Source organism: Apodemus sylvaticus, chromosome 13 (genome assembly GCF_947179515.1).
Source record: "Apodemus sylvaticus chromosome 13, mApoSyl1.1, whole genome shotgun sequence".
NCBI classification, from domain to species: Eukaryota; Metazoa; Chordata; class Mammalia; order Rodentia; family Muridae; genus Apodemus; species Apodemus sylvaticus.
The window spans coordinates 32156838-32177114 of NC_067484.1; the positions used below are offsets into that span (position 1 = coordinate 32156838).

Here is a 20277-nt window from a genome sequence, read left to right on the forward strand (position 1 = left end):
CACCCCTCCACTCCCGGCTTCATATCTCACTTATAAAGATTCTTTTTGGGGGTGATTATAAATAAATGATATTTTGTTTGTTTGCTTGTTTTTGAGACAAGATCTCATCCAGCCTACACTGGCTTTAAACCTACTGTGTAATCCTAGGGTGACCTTGAATTCTGACTTTCCTGACCACACCTCCAGAATTTGAGGATTACAGACTCGTTATGTGATATTAGGGAGGGAACTCAGGACTTTGTGCATGCCAGGAAAGCATTGTCTCAACCGAGCCTCATTCCCAGCCTACGTAGCAAGAAGAGAGAACTAGAATTGTCGATTTGTGGGCTCATTCTCCCTCAGTGTGTGCTCTTATAGCTTTGGGATAAGCCCAGCACTGCTAGATTAGTGGCTTTCAGGTAGGGTTGCCCAACTGTACCTCGAGGGACACTTTACATTGCCACGGGAGGATGTGGAATGCTAGGCTTCTAGTGAGTGGAGATCAGGAAGACTACAAACTGTTTTGAGAGGGATAAGGTGGCCCCTTGACGCACTATCCCAGTAGCTCTGTATTCCAGGAAGGCTGTTGAGGATCCTCCAATCGCCTCCTGGCCCAACTGAGGCTGAGCAGCAGAGCCATATCACATGGCTTCTGGGATTCTAAAGGAGATCAGAGTAATCACAGAACATACAGTGACGGTGGCCTTGTTTGTGTTTCAGATCACGTGGCATGAAAGGATGACAGATCCAGGCTGCCCCCAGAGGCCCACACTATGTTTCTTATCAACATTACTTTCCCAGAAGGTTCCGGAGAAGACTGACGTCGTGCTTCGATGCATGATAGCTGGTAACGACCCTAAGACTAATCACTATGCACGCTAGACTAGCACCCAGTCAAGACTATCTGCTGCTCATCCCAGCCTTTCTGCTGTCCAGCCTAGACTGGGTACATACAGCTTCATGCCTCTCTGCGGACCAAGTTTCTTGGCTCAAAGACAATGAAAACAGCATTCTGGAAATTTATCTTGGAAACTCATTCTGAGTAATTGATTAAGCAACCAAACCCTCTATGACGTTTTTCAAGTGATATGCTGGATACTGAGTGGTTTTCCTCACCTCCTGGCTCTTTGTTAGGCAACCCTCCCACTGGTTAATTTTCAGACACTCTACTCTTTGCTTGTTGTGGCCTCTAGGAATGGCTTGAATAATTTCATTTCATAAAATTTAGCTCTTTGGGCTGGAGAGATGGCTCAGTGGTTAAGAGCACCGACTGCTCTTTCAAAGGTCCTGAGTTCAAATCCCAGCAACTATATGGTGGCTAACAACCATCTGTAATGGGATTCTGTGCTCTCTTCTGGTGTATCTGAAGACAGCTACAGTGTACTCATATACACAAAATAAAATTGAGCTCTTCTGTTCGATTTTAAGCAATGTTCCCAGGCTGGCTAAATTTGTCACCCACTGCCACCATTCTCAAACATGCTAGCAAATGAACAACTTAAAATTAAAGCAAGAGGTATCCAGAAGAGGTAAGGCCAAAATGGGAACTATCCCTGGATTGGATTGGATCACTCAGAGTTGATGATCGGGCCTTAATGACCCAATAGTAAAAGGAGTTCATTAAAAGAAAGTTAAGGAGCAGAGAGATGGCTCAGATGATAAAAGTACTTGTAGTATAAACCTGATAGTCAGAGTTTGATCTGAGTCCCATAGCTGAAGGTGAGAAGTGACTCATGAAAGTTGTCCTCTGACTTCCACAAACATGCTGTGGCATTCTCAGTGTGTGTGTGTGTGTGTGTGTGCATGCACATGTGAACATGTGTACACACACACACAGAAAGAAAGAGAGACAGAGAGAGAAGAAAGAGTCAGAGAAAGACAGATACACAGACAGAAAGATATATATATAATATATAATATATAATATATAATATATAATATATAATATATAATATATAATATATAATATATAATATATAATATATAATATATAATATATAATATATAATATATAATATATAATATATAATATATAACATATAATATATATATAATATATATACTATATATACTATATATAATATATATAAAATCAGAGAGGTTGGGAGATACACACACACAGGCACACAGAAATAAAGAAGAAAAACACAGTAATTTCACAGAGAAGTGGTATTTTATCTATGTGGATATGAGTCTCTTATTTCTTAGATTGTATTTCTTTGAAGACATGAAAGCGCCAGCCCTCATCTTCTCTTCCTAACTCAAAGGAGGAGTGGTGGCCAGAGAGATGACTATCCTTAGTTAGCGGAAGTCAAGCTAAAGCCTGTCTTTGGTCTGGAGTTCGGGGTACCCATCCACACTCTGTGATCTTTGACGATCCTTCAGACAGAAGGAGAAACTCAAGCTAATCCTTAGTCCTGTCAGAGGACCCCGTGTGTTTTGACAGATCCTAGACTTGGCCTCTGGCCTCATAAATAGTAGCTAGATCATTCTGAGTGAATCAGTCAGCGACTTACAGAGAGGCTTAGAAGCACAGCGGGAGGAGGGCTGGGGTGGGAAGGATGGCCCAGGTGTGGGAGGATGGTTCAGTGGTAGACTGTTTGCCTAGCAAGACTCCAAGTTCCATTCTTAGCACTGGAAAACAGAGAGGAAGGAGAAGTTTTAGGTGAGGTTTCCAGGAGAAAAAGAGAACCTTCCACATGGTACAAGATACCACTTCCCTATGCATGTCTCATTTCAGGCTGATGGTTCATGCTCAGACTCTGCACAGGGAAACACCCGGTAGCAACCTGGAAAGTGGAAAAAGCAAAACCAGTCCTAGTCAGGGAGAATGATCCATGTGAGGTGAAAGTGTGGTAGGGGCCAGCTCCCACATATTTTACATGCTCTCTCCAGGAAAAGACCCTCAAACACACAAGAAGAAGAACTCAGTGATTCCTAGGCAGGGGCTGGAGAAAGCTAGCTTGGAGGTGGAGCTAGGAGACGGGGAAGAGCAGGCAGAAGTGAAGCCTGCTGGCCTCTTCTTCTGGTGGTTTTCGGGATGTTCCTCTGGACTGTTTCCATCTACCTGTAGGAAGTGGAGGCATTAGCTGCTGAGAGAGGGAAATACCCTTACATGTGGGCGTCTCTGGTCTTAGTCTTGGGGGAGCGGCTGCTCAGGCACCTACCTGGAGGAGAAGGTAGGAAAACCCCATTGCTGTGGGATGTGCACACTTCAGCCTTGCAACAAGGAGCTGGGCCCTGAGTGTTCTCAGGCCCTGCTATGGTCTAGGTCTTTTGGCTTTTACCATCCTTACCCCCCTTCTCCCTAGCCTTTTCTACAGCCTTAGAAGAATAGGGACTTCTTTGGGGCCCTCTGGGTTGCTTGCCAAAAATGACATAAGAAAGAAACAAACCCCAAGACCGTTCCTGTATAGACCTGTTTTCCAATACTGAGCTTTGCTTCCAGAACTCTCAGCTCATTTGATAATTCTTGGTGACACGGAGGGTGCCGAGAAAGCTCTTTGGGGCACACCGGAAACTTTCTTGCCTAGTAACAGGAAAGAAAAAAAATCCCTATTGTGTGGGTTAACTTCCCCCATTGGCCCATCAGCAGCACACTCAGTTACTAATAGATCACCAGAGAGGAATGAGCCCTCCTCCTAAGGGAAGAAGTGTGAGTGTGTCAGTTTCTGTGATAATATCATTCCTAGTCCTGCCTAGAAGACTGATACTCCAGACTTCTTCTTTAGCAAGAAAATGGCATTTTTGTTCTTGTTCCGTTCAAGGAGCTAACCAGGATCAACCCTACTTAGCTTCTGACATCAGAGGAGATGGAGCGTGTTCACAGTGGCATGACTATAGACATCATAGAAAATGCCCATAGATAACAGTTTCTCATTCCATTCTCTATCTCTCTCTATCTCTCTCTCTCTCTCTCTGTCTCCCACCCCTCTCTCCTCTTTCTCTCTCTGTATAAGTGTGTGTGTGTGTATACATATATATACATGTACACATATACATATATACACATATACATACATTCACATATACACATATACACATATACACATACACATACATACACATATACATATATATGTATATATATGGTGTATATATATGGTATATATATATATGGTATGTATATATATATATGGTATATATGGTATATATATATATATATATATATGGTATATATATGTGGTATATATATGGTATATATGTGGTATATATGTGGTATATATATGGTATATATGTGGTATATATATGGTATATATATGGCATATATATATATGGTATATATATATATATGGTGTATATATATGGTGTATATATATGGCATATATATATGGTATATATATATATGGTGTATATATATGGTGTATATATATGGTGTATATATATATATATGGCTTGGTGACAAGTGCCTTTACTCATTGAGCCACTTTGTAGGCTTCATAAAAACATTTGTTTTAAAAACCCACTTTGTTCTTTTAGGTCAGGTTTAAGCACTATTAAGCATAATTTCCAGTGGACTTGGATTGTAGTTAAGTGGTAGGATCCTTGCCTGGTGTGTCAGTTAGGGTTTCCATTGCTGTAATAAAACATGATTCAAAAGTATCGTGAAGAGGAAAGGATGTACTTCACCTTAACAATTCTGAAGTCATGGTTGGTTGGTCAGTCTCACTGAGGGAGGTCAGGACAGGAACTTGGGCAGAGCAGGACCTTGGAGGTGAGACTGAAGCAGAGGAGGCCCACGGAGGGGTGCTGCTTACTGGCTTGCTCCTCATGGCTTTCTCAGCCTGTTTTCTTTCTTTTTTTTTTTTTTTTTCCGATATAATTTATTTACATTTCAAATGATTTCCCCTTTTCTAGCCCCCCCACTCCCCGAAAGTCCCGCAAGCCCCCTTCTCTTCCCCTGTCCTCCCACCCACCCCTTCCCACTTCCCCGTTCTGGTTTTGCTGAATACTGTTTCACTGAGTCTTTCCAGAACCAGGGGCCACTCCTCCTTTCTTCTTGTACCTCATTTGATGTGTGGATTATGTTTTGGGTATTCCAGTTTTCTAGGTTAATATCCACTTATTAGTGAGTGCATACCATGATTCACCTTTTGAGTCTGGGTTACCTCACTTAGTATGATATTCTCTAGCTCCATCCATTTGCCTAAGAATTTCATGAATTCATTGTTTCTAATGGCTGAATAGTACTCCATTGTGTAGATATACCACATTTTTTGCATCCACTCTTCTGTTGAGGGATACCTGGGTTCTTTCCAGCATCTGGCAATTACAAATAGGGCTGCTATGAACATAGTAGAACATGTATCCTTATTACATGGTGGGGAGTCTTCTGGGTATATGCCCAGGAGTGGTATAGCAGGATCTTCTGGAAGTAAGGTGCCCAGTTTTCGGAGGAACCGCCAGACTGATTTCCAGAGTGGTTGTACCAATTTGCAACCCCACCAGCAGTGGAGGAGTGTTCCTCTTTCTCCACACCCTCTCCAACACCTGCTGTCTCCTGAATTTTTAATCTTAGCCATTCTGACTGGTGTAAGATGAAATCTTAGGGTTGTTTTGATTTGCATTTCCCTAATGACTAATGAAGTTGAGCATTTTTTAAGATGCTTCTCTGCCATTCGAAGTTCTTCAGGTGAGAATTCTTTGTTTAACTCTGTACCCCATTTTTTAATAGGATTGTTCGGTTTTCTGGAGTCTAACTTCTTGAGTTCTTTATATATATTGGATATTAGCCCTCTATCTGATGTAGGATTGGTGAAGATCTTTTCCCAATTTGTTGGTTGCCGATCTGTCCTCTTGATGGTGTCCTTTGCCTTACAGAAACTTTGTAATTTTATGAGGTCCCATTTGTCAATTCTTGCTCTTAGAGCATACGCTATTGGTGTTCTGTTCAGAAACTTTCTCCCTGTACCGATGTCCTCAAGGGTCTTCCCCAGTTTTTTTTCTATTAGCTTCAGAGTGTCTGGCTTTATGTAGAGGTCCTTGATCCATTTGGATTTGAGCTTAGTACAAGGAGACAAGGATGGATCAATTCGCATTCTTCTGCATGCTGACCTCCAGTTGAACCAGCACCATTTGTTGAAAAGGCTATCTTTTTTCCATTGGATGTTTTCAGCCTCTTTGTCGAGGATCAAGTGGCCATAGGTGTGTGGGTTCATTTCTGGATCTTCAATCCTGTTCCATTGATCCTCCTTTCTGTCACTGTACCAATACCATGCAGTTTTTAACACTATTGCTCTGTAGTATTGCTTGAGGTCAGGGATACTGATTCCCCCAGATTTCCTTTTGTTGCTGAGAATAGTTTTAGCTATCCTGGGTTTTTTGTTGTTCCAGATGAATTTGATAATTGCTCTTTCTAGCTCTGTGAAGAATTGAGTTGGGATTTTGATGGGTATTGCATTGAATCTGTATAGTGCTTTAGGCAAAATGGCCATTTTAACTATATTGATTCTGCCGATCCATGAGCATGGGAGGTTTTCCCATTTTTTGAGGTCTTCTTCCATTTCCTTCTTCAGAGTCTTGAAGTTCTTGTCATACAGATCTTTCACATGTTTGGTAAGAGTCACCCCAAGATACTTTATACTGTTTGTGGCTATTGTGAAGGGGGTCATTTCCCTAATTTCTTTCTCAGCCTGCTTATCCTTTGAGTATAGGAAGGCCACTGATTTGCTTGAGTTGACTTTATAACCTGCCACTTTGCTGAAGTTGTTTATCAGCTGTAGGAGCTCTCTAGTGGAGTTCTTTGGGTCACTTAGGTAGACAATCATGTCGTCTGCAAATAATGATAGTTTGACTTCTTCCTTTCCAATTTGTATCCCTTTGACCTCCTTATGTTGTCGAATTGCCCGAGCTAGTACCTCAAGTACAATATTGAAAAGATAAGGAGAAAGGGGGCAGCCTTGTCTGGTCCCTGATTTCAGTGGGATTGCTTCAAGTTTCTCTCCATTTAGTTTGATGCTGGCTACCGGTTTGCTGTATATTGCTTTTACTATGTTTAGGTATGGGCCTTGAATTCCTGTTCTCTCCAAGACTTTAAGCATGAAGGGATGCTGAATTTTGTCAAATGCTTTTTCAGCATCCAATGAAATGACCATGTGGTTTTGTTCTTTGAGTTTGTTTATGTAGTGGATTGTATTGATGGATTTCCGTATATTGAACCAACCCTGCATTCCTGGGATAAAGCCTACTTGATCATGGTGGATGATCGTTTTGATGTGTTCTTGGATTCGGTTGGCAAGAATTTTATTCAGTATTTTTGCATCGATGTTCATAAGGGAAATTGGTCTGAAGTTCTCTTTCTTTGTTGGATCTTTGTGTGGCTTTGGTATCAGCGTAATTGTTCAGCCTGTTTTCTTATAGCACCCAGGACCATCAGTCCAGGGATGGCACCACTCACAATGGCCTAGGACCTCCCACATCAATCACCAATTAAGAAAATGCTCTCAGACGTGCCCAAAGGCCAATCACCTAAAGTTCCTTTTTCCTAAATGATTCTAGCTTTGTCAAGTTGACATAAAACTAGTCAGCACTTATGATACATTCAGGATCCATCACTACACACAAAAATGTAATTTTCAAAAAGGTAGGGTGAAGGTCTCAAGAGATGGCTTAGAACAGTGGTTGTGACCCTTTTAGGGGGGCTTTCACAGGGATCACCCAAGACTGTTGGAAAACACAGTTATTTGCATTATAATTCATAACAGTAGCAAAATTACAATTATGAAGTAGCAAGTATGGTATGGTTGGGGGTCACCACAGCATAAGGAACTGTATTTAAGGGTCACAGCATTAGGAAGGTTGAGAGGCACTGTCTCAGAAGCTAAGAATGCATACTGCTGTTGCTTAAGCTTGGTTCCCAGAGGATGCTGGCTGGCTCACAACTTTAACAGAGCTCCAGGGGAATCCCTCTGACTTCCTCAGCCACAAACACTCATGCGTACAGGGTCAGGTACAAACATATAATGGAAAATAAGGACAAATTTATTTAAAAGAAACAAAAGTTAAAGTGATCTCTGTGCAGATGTGAGATTAGCCATCAAAGGTTTTGTTCAATCCCCTAATGAGTTAAAAAAAACTTGGGACTTCTAAGCCTGACACACTATGTATTTAAAAGGAATTTAACAAAGTTAGGAGAACATACATGGGCTGGGTGCAATACCAGTTAATATCCTGCAGATCAACAAAACCTTACAGTGTTATATTTTCCACTAGACAGGTATTATTTGCATCTCTGTTGGATAAAACTTACAAGATGACATAAGTTTGCCAAATCTAGGAATTTTAATCCGTTCTAGTATGGAGTGAAACAAACTCATTTTCCAAGGTCAAGGATCTTGGCTGTGGCTCTGACTCCATGTGACACTGAAAATCAAATACCAATCACATCTTTGCCTTCTAGATATTTTTTAAAACATCGACCTTCGTTACTGATCATATATTTTGTGTGTGTGTGTGTTGTGTACATGTATACCACAGAATGAGTTTGGAGATGAGAGATCAGAGGAATAAAAATTTTGAAAATTTAAAAGGATTTTCAACAACATGAGAGTCAGTTTTCTCCTTCAATCATGCAGAATCCAGGAACCAAACCCAGGCCATCAGACTTCAGTGGCAAGTGCCTTTATCTGCAGAGCCACCATAATTCTGGAGGATTATTTTATTTTGGATAATTTAGAAAATAGTTTCTTAGAGACAGCATTTTTTATTCTATATTTCATTAGCATTTGATTTTTTTTTTTTTTATCATCAGGTCAGCCCAAGCCAGAGGTGACTTGGTATAAGAATGGTCAAGCCATAGATTCGGGAGGCACTGTGTCCAGTTATGAGTTCTTTGAAAACCAGTACATTCATTTGCTGCATCTCTCATGGTAAGTGGCTTGGCTCCTGTGTATTGTTCACTAAAATTCTGTCTTCCGTGCTGTGCTGGTTATTACAAGATCAGGCTCATGTCTGCCTCAGAAGCCCTGGTCTTAGATGTTACTGTGAGGCAACAGTCAAAGCAGCCAGGACTGACTAAAGTGCTCCCTCTGTATCAGTAGATTACCTGAAGCTTTAATCAAACATGAGGTTGAAATATTTTTAAAAATTGTATTAGGACTGGGCATGGTCATCTTTACTCCCCGGACAATACTGCACACTAGTAATTTACATATAATTCATGTTGTCTTAAGGCATTATAATTAACATGGGGGGTGATTTGTACAAATAGTGTGTTATGTTATATAGGAGAGAGACTTGAGCATCCTCAGGGTTGGCTATCCTGGAACTAAGATCTCCCTAGGATAATGAAGAGTGACTATATTTATTGAACTAAGTAACTATTTGGCCTTTTCTAGTTTGATATTGACAGATTAGATTAAACTGTATCTAGAATTCCAAGGGTTTTTGTTGTTGTTGTTGTTTTGTTTTTGTTTGTTTTTTGTTGTTTTTTGGTCTCACCTTGTTCTCTCTGGAAAGTCAAGAAAACACGTGAGACTTCAGCGCTGTTATCCAATCGTCCATATTGGATGAAGGAAACAGAAGTGGCTGACCAGAACCCACAGCAAGTGTGTAAGGGAATTAAGGATAGAAACCAATTCTCAGACTTTATTTTTCAGAGGTAGAGACAGGAGGATCAGGAGGTCAAGGTCAGCTTGAGCTATGTGAGATCCTGCTCTCCTCCAAAAAAAAGTAGTGACACTTCAGCACAGTAGTTTCTAGATCTTTTTGTTTCCTCAGGAGAGGATATGTGATTACCTGCAATGCTGAGGCTGGATATGTAGAGAAGATGTGAACTGCTCTGTTTGAAGCTGTTAGGGAGTCTGCACTTGTGGTGCTGGTATAAGCTACCTTTCTCATTGGTGTGATAAGATTTGATGAGAAGAAACCTAAGCAAGGAAGGATTTATTCTGGATTATTATTTGAGGGGATACATTTTATCATAGTGGGCAAGGCATGTAGGAATTAAGGAGTCTGCTAGTTACATTCTATCTGCAGTCGAGAAGTAGAGAGTCCACAGGAAGTGGTGCTGAGTGATGAAACCTCAGGCTCATCTCCAGGGATCCATTTCTTCCATCAAGGGACACTCTTTCTAGGTTCTGTAACCTTCCACCAAAATGGGGACAACACTTTCAAACACATGAACCTATGGGAGACACTTTACACTCATACATCAACTTTCCCCATTGTTACTGAATCAGTTGCAATGCCCTAGGGCATCTTTAAGGGAGCTGGCAGTACGGCAAAGCAGAGAAATGACTGGTAGGCATGGGTGTGAGCCAGCAGGCCTGAGTCTGAGGGAAAAAGAAAGTGAGCCTTGAGTTTGAATTCTATGTTATTAATCATCTTGCTCTGAGTCCTTGCTCAGTTGCTTAACCTCTCATTTTCTTTGTCTGCAAAAAAAAAAAAATAATAAAAGTATGACTAAGAGATCTAAATATTTTGCTGCTTATAAATTTTCATATAGCAGACAGAGGCAGTCATTAGCTTCCTTTTTTTGTGTATGTCTTAATCTTATTCCTATTTATTTTATATGCTCCATATCATGGCGTGCAGGTAGAAGCCAGGGAATGGCCTATAGGAGTAAGTTCTCTCCTTGTAACATGTGGGACGGATCTCAGGTCAACAGGCATCTTTACCAGCAGAGCTATCTCTCCACCAGCTTTCTCATCACCCATGCACCTTTTTGTTTAAGGGCAAATGTCCTCTTACCATGCCAAGTTCTTGTGGATTACAGACTACCAAAGGCTGCCATTCATTCGACAATACAGCAGGCCTTGTACCTAATGCTAAAGATGGAGGTAAATAACAAACACTGTCTATATTCTCACAAAACACTTACTCCAGCATGGAGGACAGTCAGTAACCAAACAGAGCTGTTCTTCACATCAAAAGTATCTAGCAGGCAGCCAATTTGTCATTTGTGCCCCTTGAGCAGGGCTTGGACTTTTAGGCTTCTCCATTCCAATCTGGCCAATGCCTATCTATTGATTGATGATGGTTGTAGGTGACACAGTAGAGAGAGAGAAGCTCACCAAGATGTTAAGCCTTCATTTCCCAAAGGAGCAGAGAGGGTCAGCCTTGGAAAAGATTAATACCCAGCTAGTTCATTCCAGTTACTTTATTCAAACATTATATTAGGTTCATTGGGGCTGGGAGAGGTTGCAGCTACCAAAGTTATCCTACTCTTACTGCCCATGAGAGCAGACAACCCACACACATCTCAGTCTCTTTTGACCATGGCTAGCCATAATCAAAAGTAAGAACTCCAGGTTTGCCAGGAGTGTCTTAGGACCAAGGTTGGTGAAGCTGCAAGCTCCCGTGTAGCATCAAGTGCAGACTATCCAGAGAGACATTTCTTCAAGGTTCAAACAGCCTCAAAGCAATTTCTCGTCCTCTGCTATTGACTCAAACATAGGGAAGGCTTTTCTGGAACATTTCACCTTAATCCAGACATGAAGGCTTTACTACACTCCTTGAGTCCACCAGGAACTTACACCTCTTTCCAGCTTTAAGCACCCTCTCCTCCTTTGAACTTACTACACAGGCCTCCCTATGGATGCTTGTTAATTGCATCCATCAGGACTGATGTTCATTAGATTGTGGGTCTCATAGATCCCAGGCACTCTCTTCGTTTCACACAGATAGCACTTAGGAAAATAAATGATAATTTATATGTATGCCTTTCAAAGATCACAAGTTAATTGTTCTAATATTAGCCTCAAAGTATTTTGCCATTAATGCATGGTAATCCATTGGATCACCTCATAGGCTACCTGAATTTGGACTTGGGACCATTAAAAGTGATTGCTGGGTCTTCAGAGGCACCTGCCTCTCAAGGACTCTGGGGAATTTGGAAGTTCCAATCTGTAGTTCTGCTCTGTGGTGGTTTTAGTTACTTTTTCCATGGCTGTGATGGAATACCAGGTGGAAACAAGAGAGCAGGGACTTACCATTTTCAGAGGACACAGCCCATTGCGGAGGAGAAAGCTTGATGGAGGGACTTGGTCTGAAGTAGGGAGAAGTTGTAGCTCACACCAGTTCTCACATCTTGATAGATCAGGAAAGAGAGAGTAGGACCAGGGAAGGACATATAATCTTCAAAAGCCAGTTCTCAGTGACTCCCCCTTCCTCCATCCCAACACCACAACCTCTAACACAGCCTCACTGTATGTTCAAACATGTGTGGTGAACATTCAGACCAAAACCATATCAGGAGCATCCACTCTGCTGCTGGGTTTACTGGTTTTTCCCTCTTTTTAGTACCTGGTGGGACTCCTCTGCCCACACCCCCTTTTCACCTCAAGGTCTCTTTCTGGGAGAGATGTATCAGTGCCTATATAGTGCTTGCCAGGGAAGAGAGACCGGAAGCCGAAAAAGTATCCAAGAGAGAAACATCAGTCATAACATTCACACCTGCATACATCTTGAAAATATGTTGTTTTTTTCACCTTAAAGATATAGGAATTGGGAGGGGTGGAGGAAAACACTAATGAATGTTTTCTACCTCACAGTGAAAACAAATAGCACCAACGTGTGTACAAATGGGAAACCATGTGACCTTTTATGAATATAATTTAAAGATAAAAATATGTTCAGGACCAACACCTAGAGAGAAAGATCCTCTTCTAGTTAAGAGTTTCATTGTGGTAATGAAATACCGTGACCAAAGGCAACCGGGGAGGATAAGGTTTATTTGGCTTACTTTTGCACATCACTGTTCATTATTGAAGGAAGTCAGGACAAGAACTCAAACAGGGTAAGAACTGGAGGCAGGAACTGATGCAGAGGCCATGGAGGCGGGTGCTGCTTACACCAACTCAACAAGCCAATGTTTCCATAGGATATGCAGATGACTATCATCCCCCCATATCTATATACATCTAGTCTTTGGACTAGAACCTCATTTGGAAATAATGTCTTTGCAGTCATAATTGAGCTTAAACAGGATTAGAGTAAACTCTAAACTGATGACTACTGTCCATAGAGAAAGGGAAATCAGAGACACAGCTAGGAGAACAGCCAAAGGAGATGGATGCTGAGAAAGAGGGAGAAGCAGCTACAAGGTAAGGATTGCCCAAGATGGCGAGCAAGCAACCGTAAAGGATGATCCTCCCCAGAGCCTTCAGGGGAAGTTTGATTTTTTTTTTTTTTGAGACAGGGTTTCTCTGTGTAGCCCTGGCTGTCCTGGAACTCACTTTGTAAACCAGGCTGGCCTCGAACTCAGAAATCCACCTGCCTCTGCCTCCCAAGTACTGGGATTAAAGATGTGTGCCACCACTGCCCAGCTGGAAGTTTGACTTTGATGGCACGTTGACCTTGGACTTCCAGAAGTACACCAGATGTACATTTCAATTCTCCAGATGCTTGAAAGAATAAAATTCTATTGTTTATGTCCCCTGGTTTGTGGAAATTTGTTCCAACAGTTCTAGGAAACACATACATGGTGTATCTGAGCTGTCAACCAAGAGGAATGCCGACCTTAGTCTATCTGGACACAGGGCAGCAGCTTCTTATAACATAGAATTGGCTCCCTGAACATATCCAAGGTTTGTCCAGGTAACCTGGGAGTCATTTGCAGGTCAAGTAAAGGGATATTTTCCAACCATGCCCCAAATTGGACATTGTACCACCTTTCTGTCACTGTGAAGATACCAAAGACAACCAATTTATAAGGTGAGAACATTTTGGTTCACAGCTTTAGAGGGTCTGGCTCATGACGGGTGGAGAGGCGGTATATCATGATGTAGCATCCATACACCTCATGCCCAAGGGGCACAAGGGGAGAGAGGAAGCACCTGGAACACTATACCTCACTTTAAGGGCGTGTTCCCAATACCCAAAGGCCTTCCCCAGTATCTCCTATTTGGTTCCTCACGCTCATTCATGAAGTTGGAGTCAGTGTGAGGACTGGTTGACCTAAAAGATCCAAGATACTTTTACCCCTGTGTCTGGTAGCTGATATTGCTAGGTGTCTCCTCTACATTGACTCCCGTCCTCTGGGAGGCAACACCTGACTTTCAGGACATGTACCAGAACTACAGGGCCTCTGGTGCTCACTCTAACACCCCAAACCACCACATAATTGTGACCAAAGACAGACCCCAGGACACCTCAAATTAAAGACAAGAATACAGAACACTCTTCTGAAGAATAAAGTAATAAAGCCATATGCCAGCAAGGTACACATACTCAGATTGGGAAATTAATGGCCAAATATTTTTGAGAAAAAAGTGTTTATATGTGGGTGTGTCATGTGAGGTACACATGGAAGCCAGAAGAGGGCATTGGGTGTCCTGGATCTGGAGTTACAGTCAGCTGTGAGCCACCTGATGTGGTCCTTTGGAAAAGCAATACATACTCTCAGTCTCTGAGACATCTTTCCAGACCTGCCATAGTCAAATTGTATATTCTATTACATTCTCCATGCATGGACAATTTAGTGGATCTTTATAAATTTCTATCTCCACATGTCCCTGTTTCATGTAAAACAAAACTAACCAACCAGAACCTTCACTCCCTATGACTACCCTTTTCTGTGGAATACTTTTAATCAATTCTTTTTTGTTGTTGTTGTTTCTTTTGTTTTGTTTTTGGATTTGGTTTTTTTGAGACAGGGTTTCTCTGTATAGCTCTGGCTGTCCTGGAACTCATCTGTAGACCAGGCTGGCCCCGAACTCAGAAATCTGTCTGCCTCTGCCTCCCAGAGTGCTGGGATTACATGTGTGTGCCACCGCTGCTTGGCAATCAATTCTTAATCCGTTCATTTTTTTCAACAAAAAGAGTGCTTAATATGTTTTAGCCCTAGATCAGGTAAAGGAGTGCTGAGTCTTTCATGATGTCACATTCTATTGTGGGAAACAGACATTAAAATAAGTAATTTTAGACATTAGACATTAAAATGAGTATTTATTAAAAGAAAAACTATATTATTTATTATGCTACAGACACTGGGTTTTATTATTATATGTTTTTATATCATAACTGTATTTGAAAGTTTGTTTTAAAGGTAAATCTGAGACTTTGGTAATTTATCAGCTATGTCAATTATTTTCTCTTTCTGTGTGTGTGTGTGTGTTTAGGTATGGGTATGTATAGTTGTTTGTACATGTCCACATGTGTGTGCATGTACACATGCATGTGGAGACCCAAGATCCTAGCATCCTTCTCTAATTAGTTCTCCACCTCAAGTCTTTTAGATAGCTTTCTCACTGAACCTAGAGCTCATAGATTGGTCTAGATTGGCTGGCAGCAAGCTGCAGGGAAGTCTACTGTCTCTACCTTGGTAACACTATGGTTATAAGTAACCACTTTTTATGTGGGCGCTGAGAACATGAACTCAGGTCCCCATGCTTGCACAGCAAGCATCTCTCCAGCCTGAACAGACAGACCCCATGAGCCTTGGGACACGGGACATGTTCCTTAGGCTACTCTGGTCTGAGAGTTCGGCATCAGAACTTGTTGTCTATGCCCATCACTTTGTCCAATCTCTGAGAGACACATCAGTTCCTTCCTATTCACAATCACCCAAGAACATCTCAACCCTCTCAGGTACCCCAAAGCCCTGAGAGTCTAACTATGAATTATGTTGGGAGGGATCTATGACTCAGTTAAAGACATTCTTATTCCAAAGGAAATGTCTCAAAACACACACCCAGCTAACATTAGAATTGTTGTAAGTCAACCTTCTACAGAAGACAGGGTTTTATTTCCTACATTAAGAGAAAAATCTGAGGCCAACTCCTCACATTGCCATCTCAAGCTGTCTCAAAAATATTTTGTTTTGTTTGTTTGTTTTTGGAGAGAGGATCTCACTGTGTAGTCCTGGGTGGCCTGGAACTCTCTATGTAGACCAGACTGGCCTTGAACACGTAGAGATTCTTTTGTCTCTGTCTCTGTCTCTGCCTTCTGAGTTCTGGGACTAAAGGTGCCACACCAAGAGAACACTTTTGGGACAGATTAAAACTGGCATTTTAGGGATAAGAAAGACAGCTAGTTTGGAGCAGCAGCACCTTTCTTCTTGGCTCTTTTCTTGTTGGTGATAAAATACCGCTGACGTGCTTGATCAAGACCTCAGTGGGTAGAAATACAGATGACCGAACCTCATTATGTCTTGGCTAAGTGCTGATGGTTTTCATCCAAGACTGGAAAGCATTTTGTGAACTCGGCGTTCTGTGTGCTTAAGTAGGTGTAACAAGTCTTAAGGATGACTGCAAGAGCTCTCCAGCACCTAAAGAGCCTCTCTTCCGGGCATGGGGCTTCCCTGACATTCTTCCTGAATGAATTCAGGTGTGCCTCATATCCTCTTACTCTCGCCATGCCGAGATGCCTACTTGAATGGGTTCTGAGGGTCTGACGAGAACCTCCCATTTAGTCTCTGCTGATGGATCCCTCCCGAGAATTCCCTGTCCATCACCACTTCCCGGTTGTGACTTCAGTAGGTGAATATCTCAGAGAATGGTCATAAGCCAGCCCTTAGAACATTTACTCACCGTTCCCCAGAGACAGGCATTTGGTAGTTGTTCTCATGATGGTGCCAACCCTTCAGAACAGATCATGTGAGTCTTGGGTGTAGGTGACAGATTGGTCTGAGAACCCCTCTCCAGATGTTGGAACAGCCAGGGAAAGGCTTACTCATCAGTTGACACTGGAAATGTGCTGACTCTTACAAGTTCCCTCAGTCAACATCTCCTGAGGTCTGAGAGTGGACCAGGAGTGTTAGGAGCTTTCTTGGTCCGCCCCATGGTAATCAGAGTCACAGTCCAGAGCTGCTGAAGATTGAAAAGATGGAGTCTCACTGATGTAGAAACCACAGCATTCTAGCACTTAAGAGTGTTTGGCCAACACCCTCCAAGACTCCTAGTAAGAGTGGATGGCACAATTGTGGCAGAGCTGGAACCAAATCAGGCCTATGATTTGGCAGGACCATAGAGGCTGCGACGGGACTGAGGACACGTTATGAGGGCGTACAGGACTATGAGGACTGAGACAAGATGGAGGCTGCAGTCCACTTTTCAACATGTGTCTGCGTGATGACCTGTTGTGGATAGTCCCGGGCTTGTATTTTGATGCTAATTCCACTCCTCAGAGGGGCTGCAGATGAGGAGTTGCCTTGTGAACCTTCTCCCCACCTTAACTTTTCAAATAAAGACTTGAACCAATAATTGGGTAGGAGGAAGGGGGAGGAGTTGAGAGTTTGGGGGAGGAGAAAAAGACCCCTGGGAAGGGGGAGGAGCCACGAGGGATAGGACAGGCTTCAGAGAGAGAAGCTTTTGGCCTGGAAAACCCCAAGTTATATGGGATGATATAGACAGGAATAGAGTAGTGTACTGGGAGGTCGCCCAATCTAGGCTTATAACTTGTATTGTTACTGATTGAGTTGAGATTTCTTTTACCGGGTAATTGGGTTGGAAACAAAGTAGCAACAATGACCAGCTTTAGCCATTGTTTCTCCCTGGCACACATACAGCTAAGGGCATCTCACCAAAGCCTGTAGTCCTTCTCTGTTGTACATCAGAGCCTAGAAGTTTCTCCTGGCCTCTTCTGGCTTGTGACTCACTTTGTGGTAGAGCCATCTGTGAGTTATTTCAGCGTGCACCTGTGCCCCTATTTAGTTTACCTCTGGGCTTTGTCACCTTCACTTCCTGCCTTGCCCTCTCCCTTGTTCTGGCCCCCTTGTCTCTGAGTCCTATGATATTGGGTCAGTTGTCAACCTCCTACCTTGGGACATCAGGCTAGGATCAGCTGGACTCCTGCTGAATAGGAAGGCCAGAGCTCTGGGAACTTTTCAGAACCCACTCTAGAACATGCCACACATAAACCTGGAGATGAGATGGCTTGTGAGAAGGATTTGAATATGGAAAGATCTGACTGATTCTGCCTATCTTAATCAGCTTGAGCTGCCCAACAGAATTCCATAGGTGGAGTGGCTTAAACATACAAATGCATTTCTTATCATTCTGGAGGTTTGGATGTCCAAGATTAGTGTGTGCTATAATCAAGGTCTCAGTGTGGTGATGATCTTCTTCCTGGATTGCAGAAATCTACCTTCTCACTGGGAGAGACAGAACGCATAATTCTTCTGTTTCTTCCTGTAAGGGTGCTAATCCTGTCACAAGGGGCCCAGCTTTGTGAACTTATCTAAACTAATCACTTCCATCTTTAAATACAATACTGAGGTTTAAAGCTGCAGACTATGGATTTGACATAGTACACATAATTCAGTAGGCATCACTGTGCCAAATACAAAAGCTGATCTCGGTCGTATTCAGGGACAAGCTATAAAATAGGTTAGAAAGTGTAGATAGGGACTCCTTGTTTCAGAGTTAGAGATTTGAAGCCTTCTCTGATGCCCTATTGGAAACCTATGAGGCCACTCTGTATCAGATGGCCAAGTTCAAATATTTGCCCCACTTCATACTTGGGAAGGCTGTTTATAAACTTTAATCTGCCTCAGTTTCCATATCTGTAAAGTGGAAATAATAATAGTGCCTACCTTGCAGGAGTGAATAAAGATTAAGCAAGGTAATCTACATGGGGAAGGCTTTTGAACAGTGCAGGCCACTTAGCAAAAGCTGAGTAAATGGTACTTCCTTACTCTGAGGTCTCCTGAGTGCTATAAGACATGCACATGTACACACACACACACACACACACACACACAGAGTCACTCTTGGTCACGAGAATGTGAAACCTGGCTTCCTGGCCAAAGCATTTCAGAAAAGATGGAACAAAATAAGTCTCCCAATGTTTGACAGGAATCTTGGGGTGGTCTGTATAGCTGGTAAAGAGCAACTCCTCCTTCTGTGGGTGCTAGGAACCCAGGCGGAGGCCAGGAATATAGGGGTCTCCTTGGGTAGGACTCATGCACTGAAGGAGTGTGGGTGGGTGTGGGAGCAACAAAATAGTCCAAGCCTTGGGAGCATTAACTGAGTTCTGAGCTGTTACGGAGCTTACAGATATAAATGAGGTCTTGTAGAATATTCCTACCTTATGGCCTTGACTCTTGACCCATGCTCTTCCTCCTCCCATGAATGTTCTCTCTCAATACAGCTTCAGTTTCATTAAAAAATTTACTCAATCACTTATCCTACCCTAAGCAACCATTTAAAACAGCACTGCCTGCCCCTAGCCTGGAATACCTTTCATGGCTTCCTTTTGTTTTCATGTAGCACATGATACCCTGTGTGTGTGTGTGTGTGTGTTGCCTAAATATACTCATGGCATACTCTACGTACACACTGCATCTATACATGTGCATGTATTGACATCTAACAAGCAGGTATATTTAAAGTGTTCGGTTTGACAAATGCTAGCACATGCATGAGTCCAATGGAACCATGGCCATGATCAAGGCTCCAGGAGCCACAGGAGATTTCTTCTTCTACTTTACAACCCTACCTTCCCTACCCTCTCTTCCCAACCATCCTTCAAAAGTCCTGTCCCCATAGATGCATTCATACTTTGCAGAATTTTCTGTAAATGAATTGTAGGCTGTATTCTCTCTAATTTGAATTCCCCCACTTCCCCCATAATTATCTCAAGCATCATCCATGTTTGGCGTGTTCATTCCTTTTGCTGTGTCTCCACACTCCAGTGTCTAGGGGTACCACTGTGTTTTAGTTAGTCTCCTCACCTGCTCATGGACATTTGGGTCATTCCCAGTAATGATACGTATTTATCTGCAACTTTGTTTATTGTGACTTTCTGCCTACTGGTATGGGATGCACATGGAATGGAAGTGTCATGGGAAATAAGACTTGTCCCATCTGTTCCAGCACCAACAGCTGCAGTGTCTCTTAACTAGCAACTAATAAAGTTTTGTGGACTGGTTACAGTTGCATCCAGTGTTTTACTCTGATCTTTAGACGCAGGAGCTATTCCATACAAAGCTACCCAGGTCTGGGGAGATGATTGAGTTATGGTGGCTGTCAGTATATGGAAAGATGCCACTTAAAGGTATTATGATGGCCAAGCCATTTTAAAAGGGCCCCTGCTATAGACACTGAGCATCACCATGTTAGCCACTGTTGTCATCATTTGAGCAGCAAGATAATGCGCCCCCCCCCCCCCAGCCATTCTATGGCTGTCCTGTCTGTTCTTGTCATCCTGCATACCTCGGGCTTCTGCCCCAGCAGGTGGACGGTCTTCCTCCAATTAAGAATTGCTGGTTATCCCCCATCTAGCCTGCCAGCTGCCATACTCTCCCCACTGTTTGTCTCTGCCTGACAGTTGCTGCTTTGCCCTCATTTGTCTAGTGGGTACCAGAGATGACAGCAAGGTTGACACCTGAGATGCTTGGTTAGGAAATTATAACTGGTC

At 42.5% G+C, this 20277-nt stretch overlaps 1 protein-coding gene across 1 annotated transcript in view; it reads left to right on the forward strand.

Annotated features, from left to right (window-relative positions):
- The first annotated feature begins 710 nt into the window (after positions 1–710).
- The window catches only part of Alpk2 (alpha kinase 2), a 116126-nt gene continuing 96559 nt past the window's right edge, over positions 711–20277 (forward strand). The window contains exons 1-2 of the mRNA XM_052155850.1: positions 711–826; positions 8729–8846. Of these exons, the coding sequence (XP_052011810.1) occupies positions 718–826; positions 8729–8846 (227 nt within the window). The 5' untranslated portion in view covers positions 711–717. The remainder of the gene's footprint in view (positions 827–8728; positions 8847–20277) is intronic.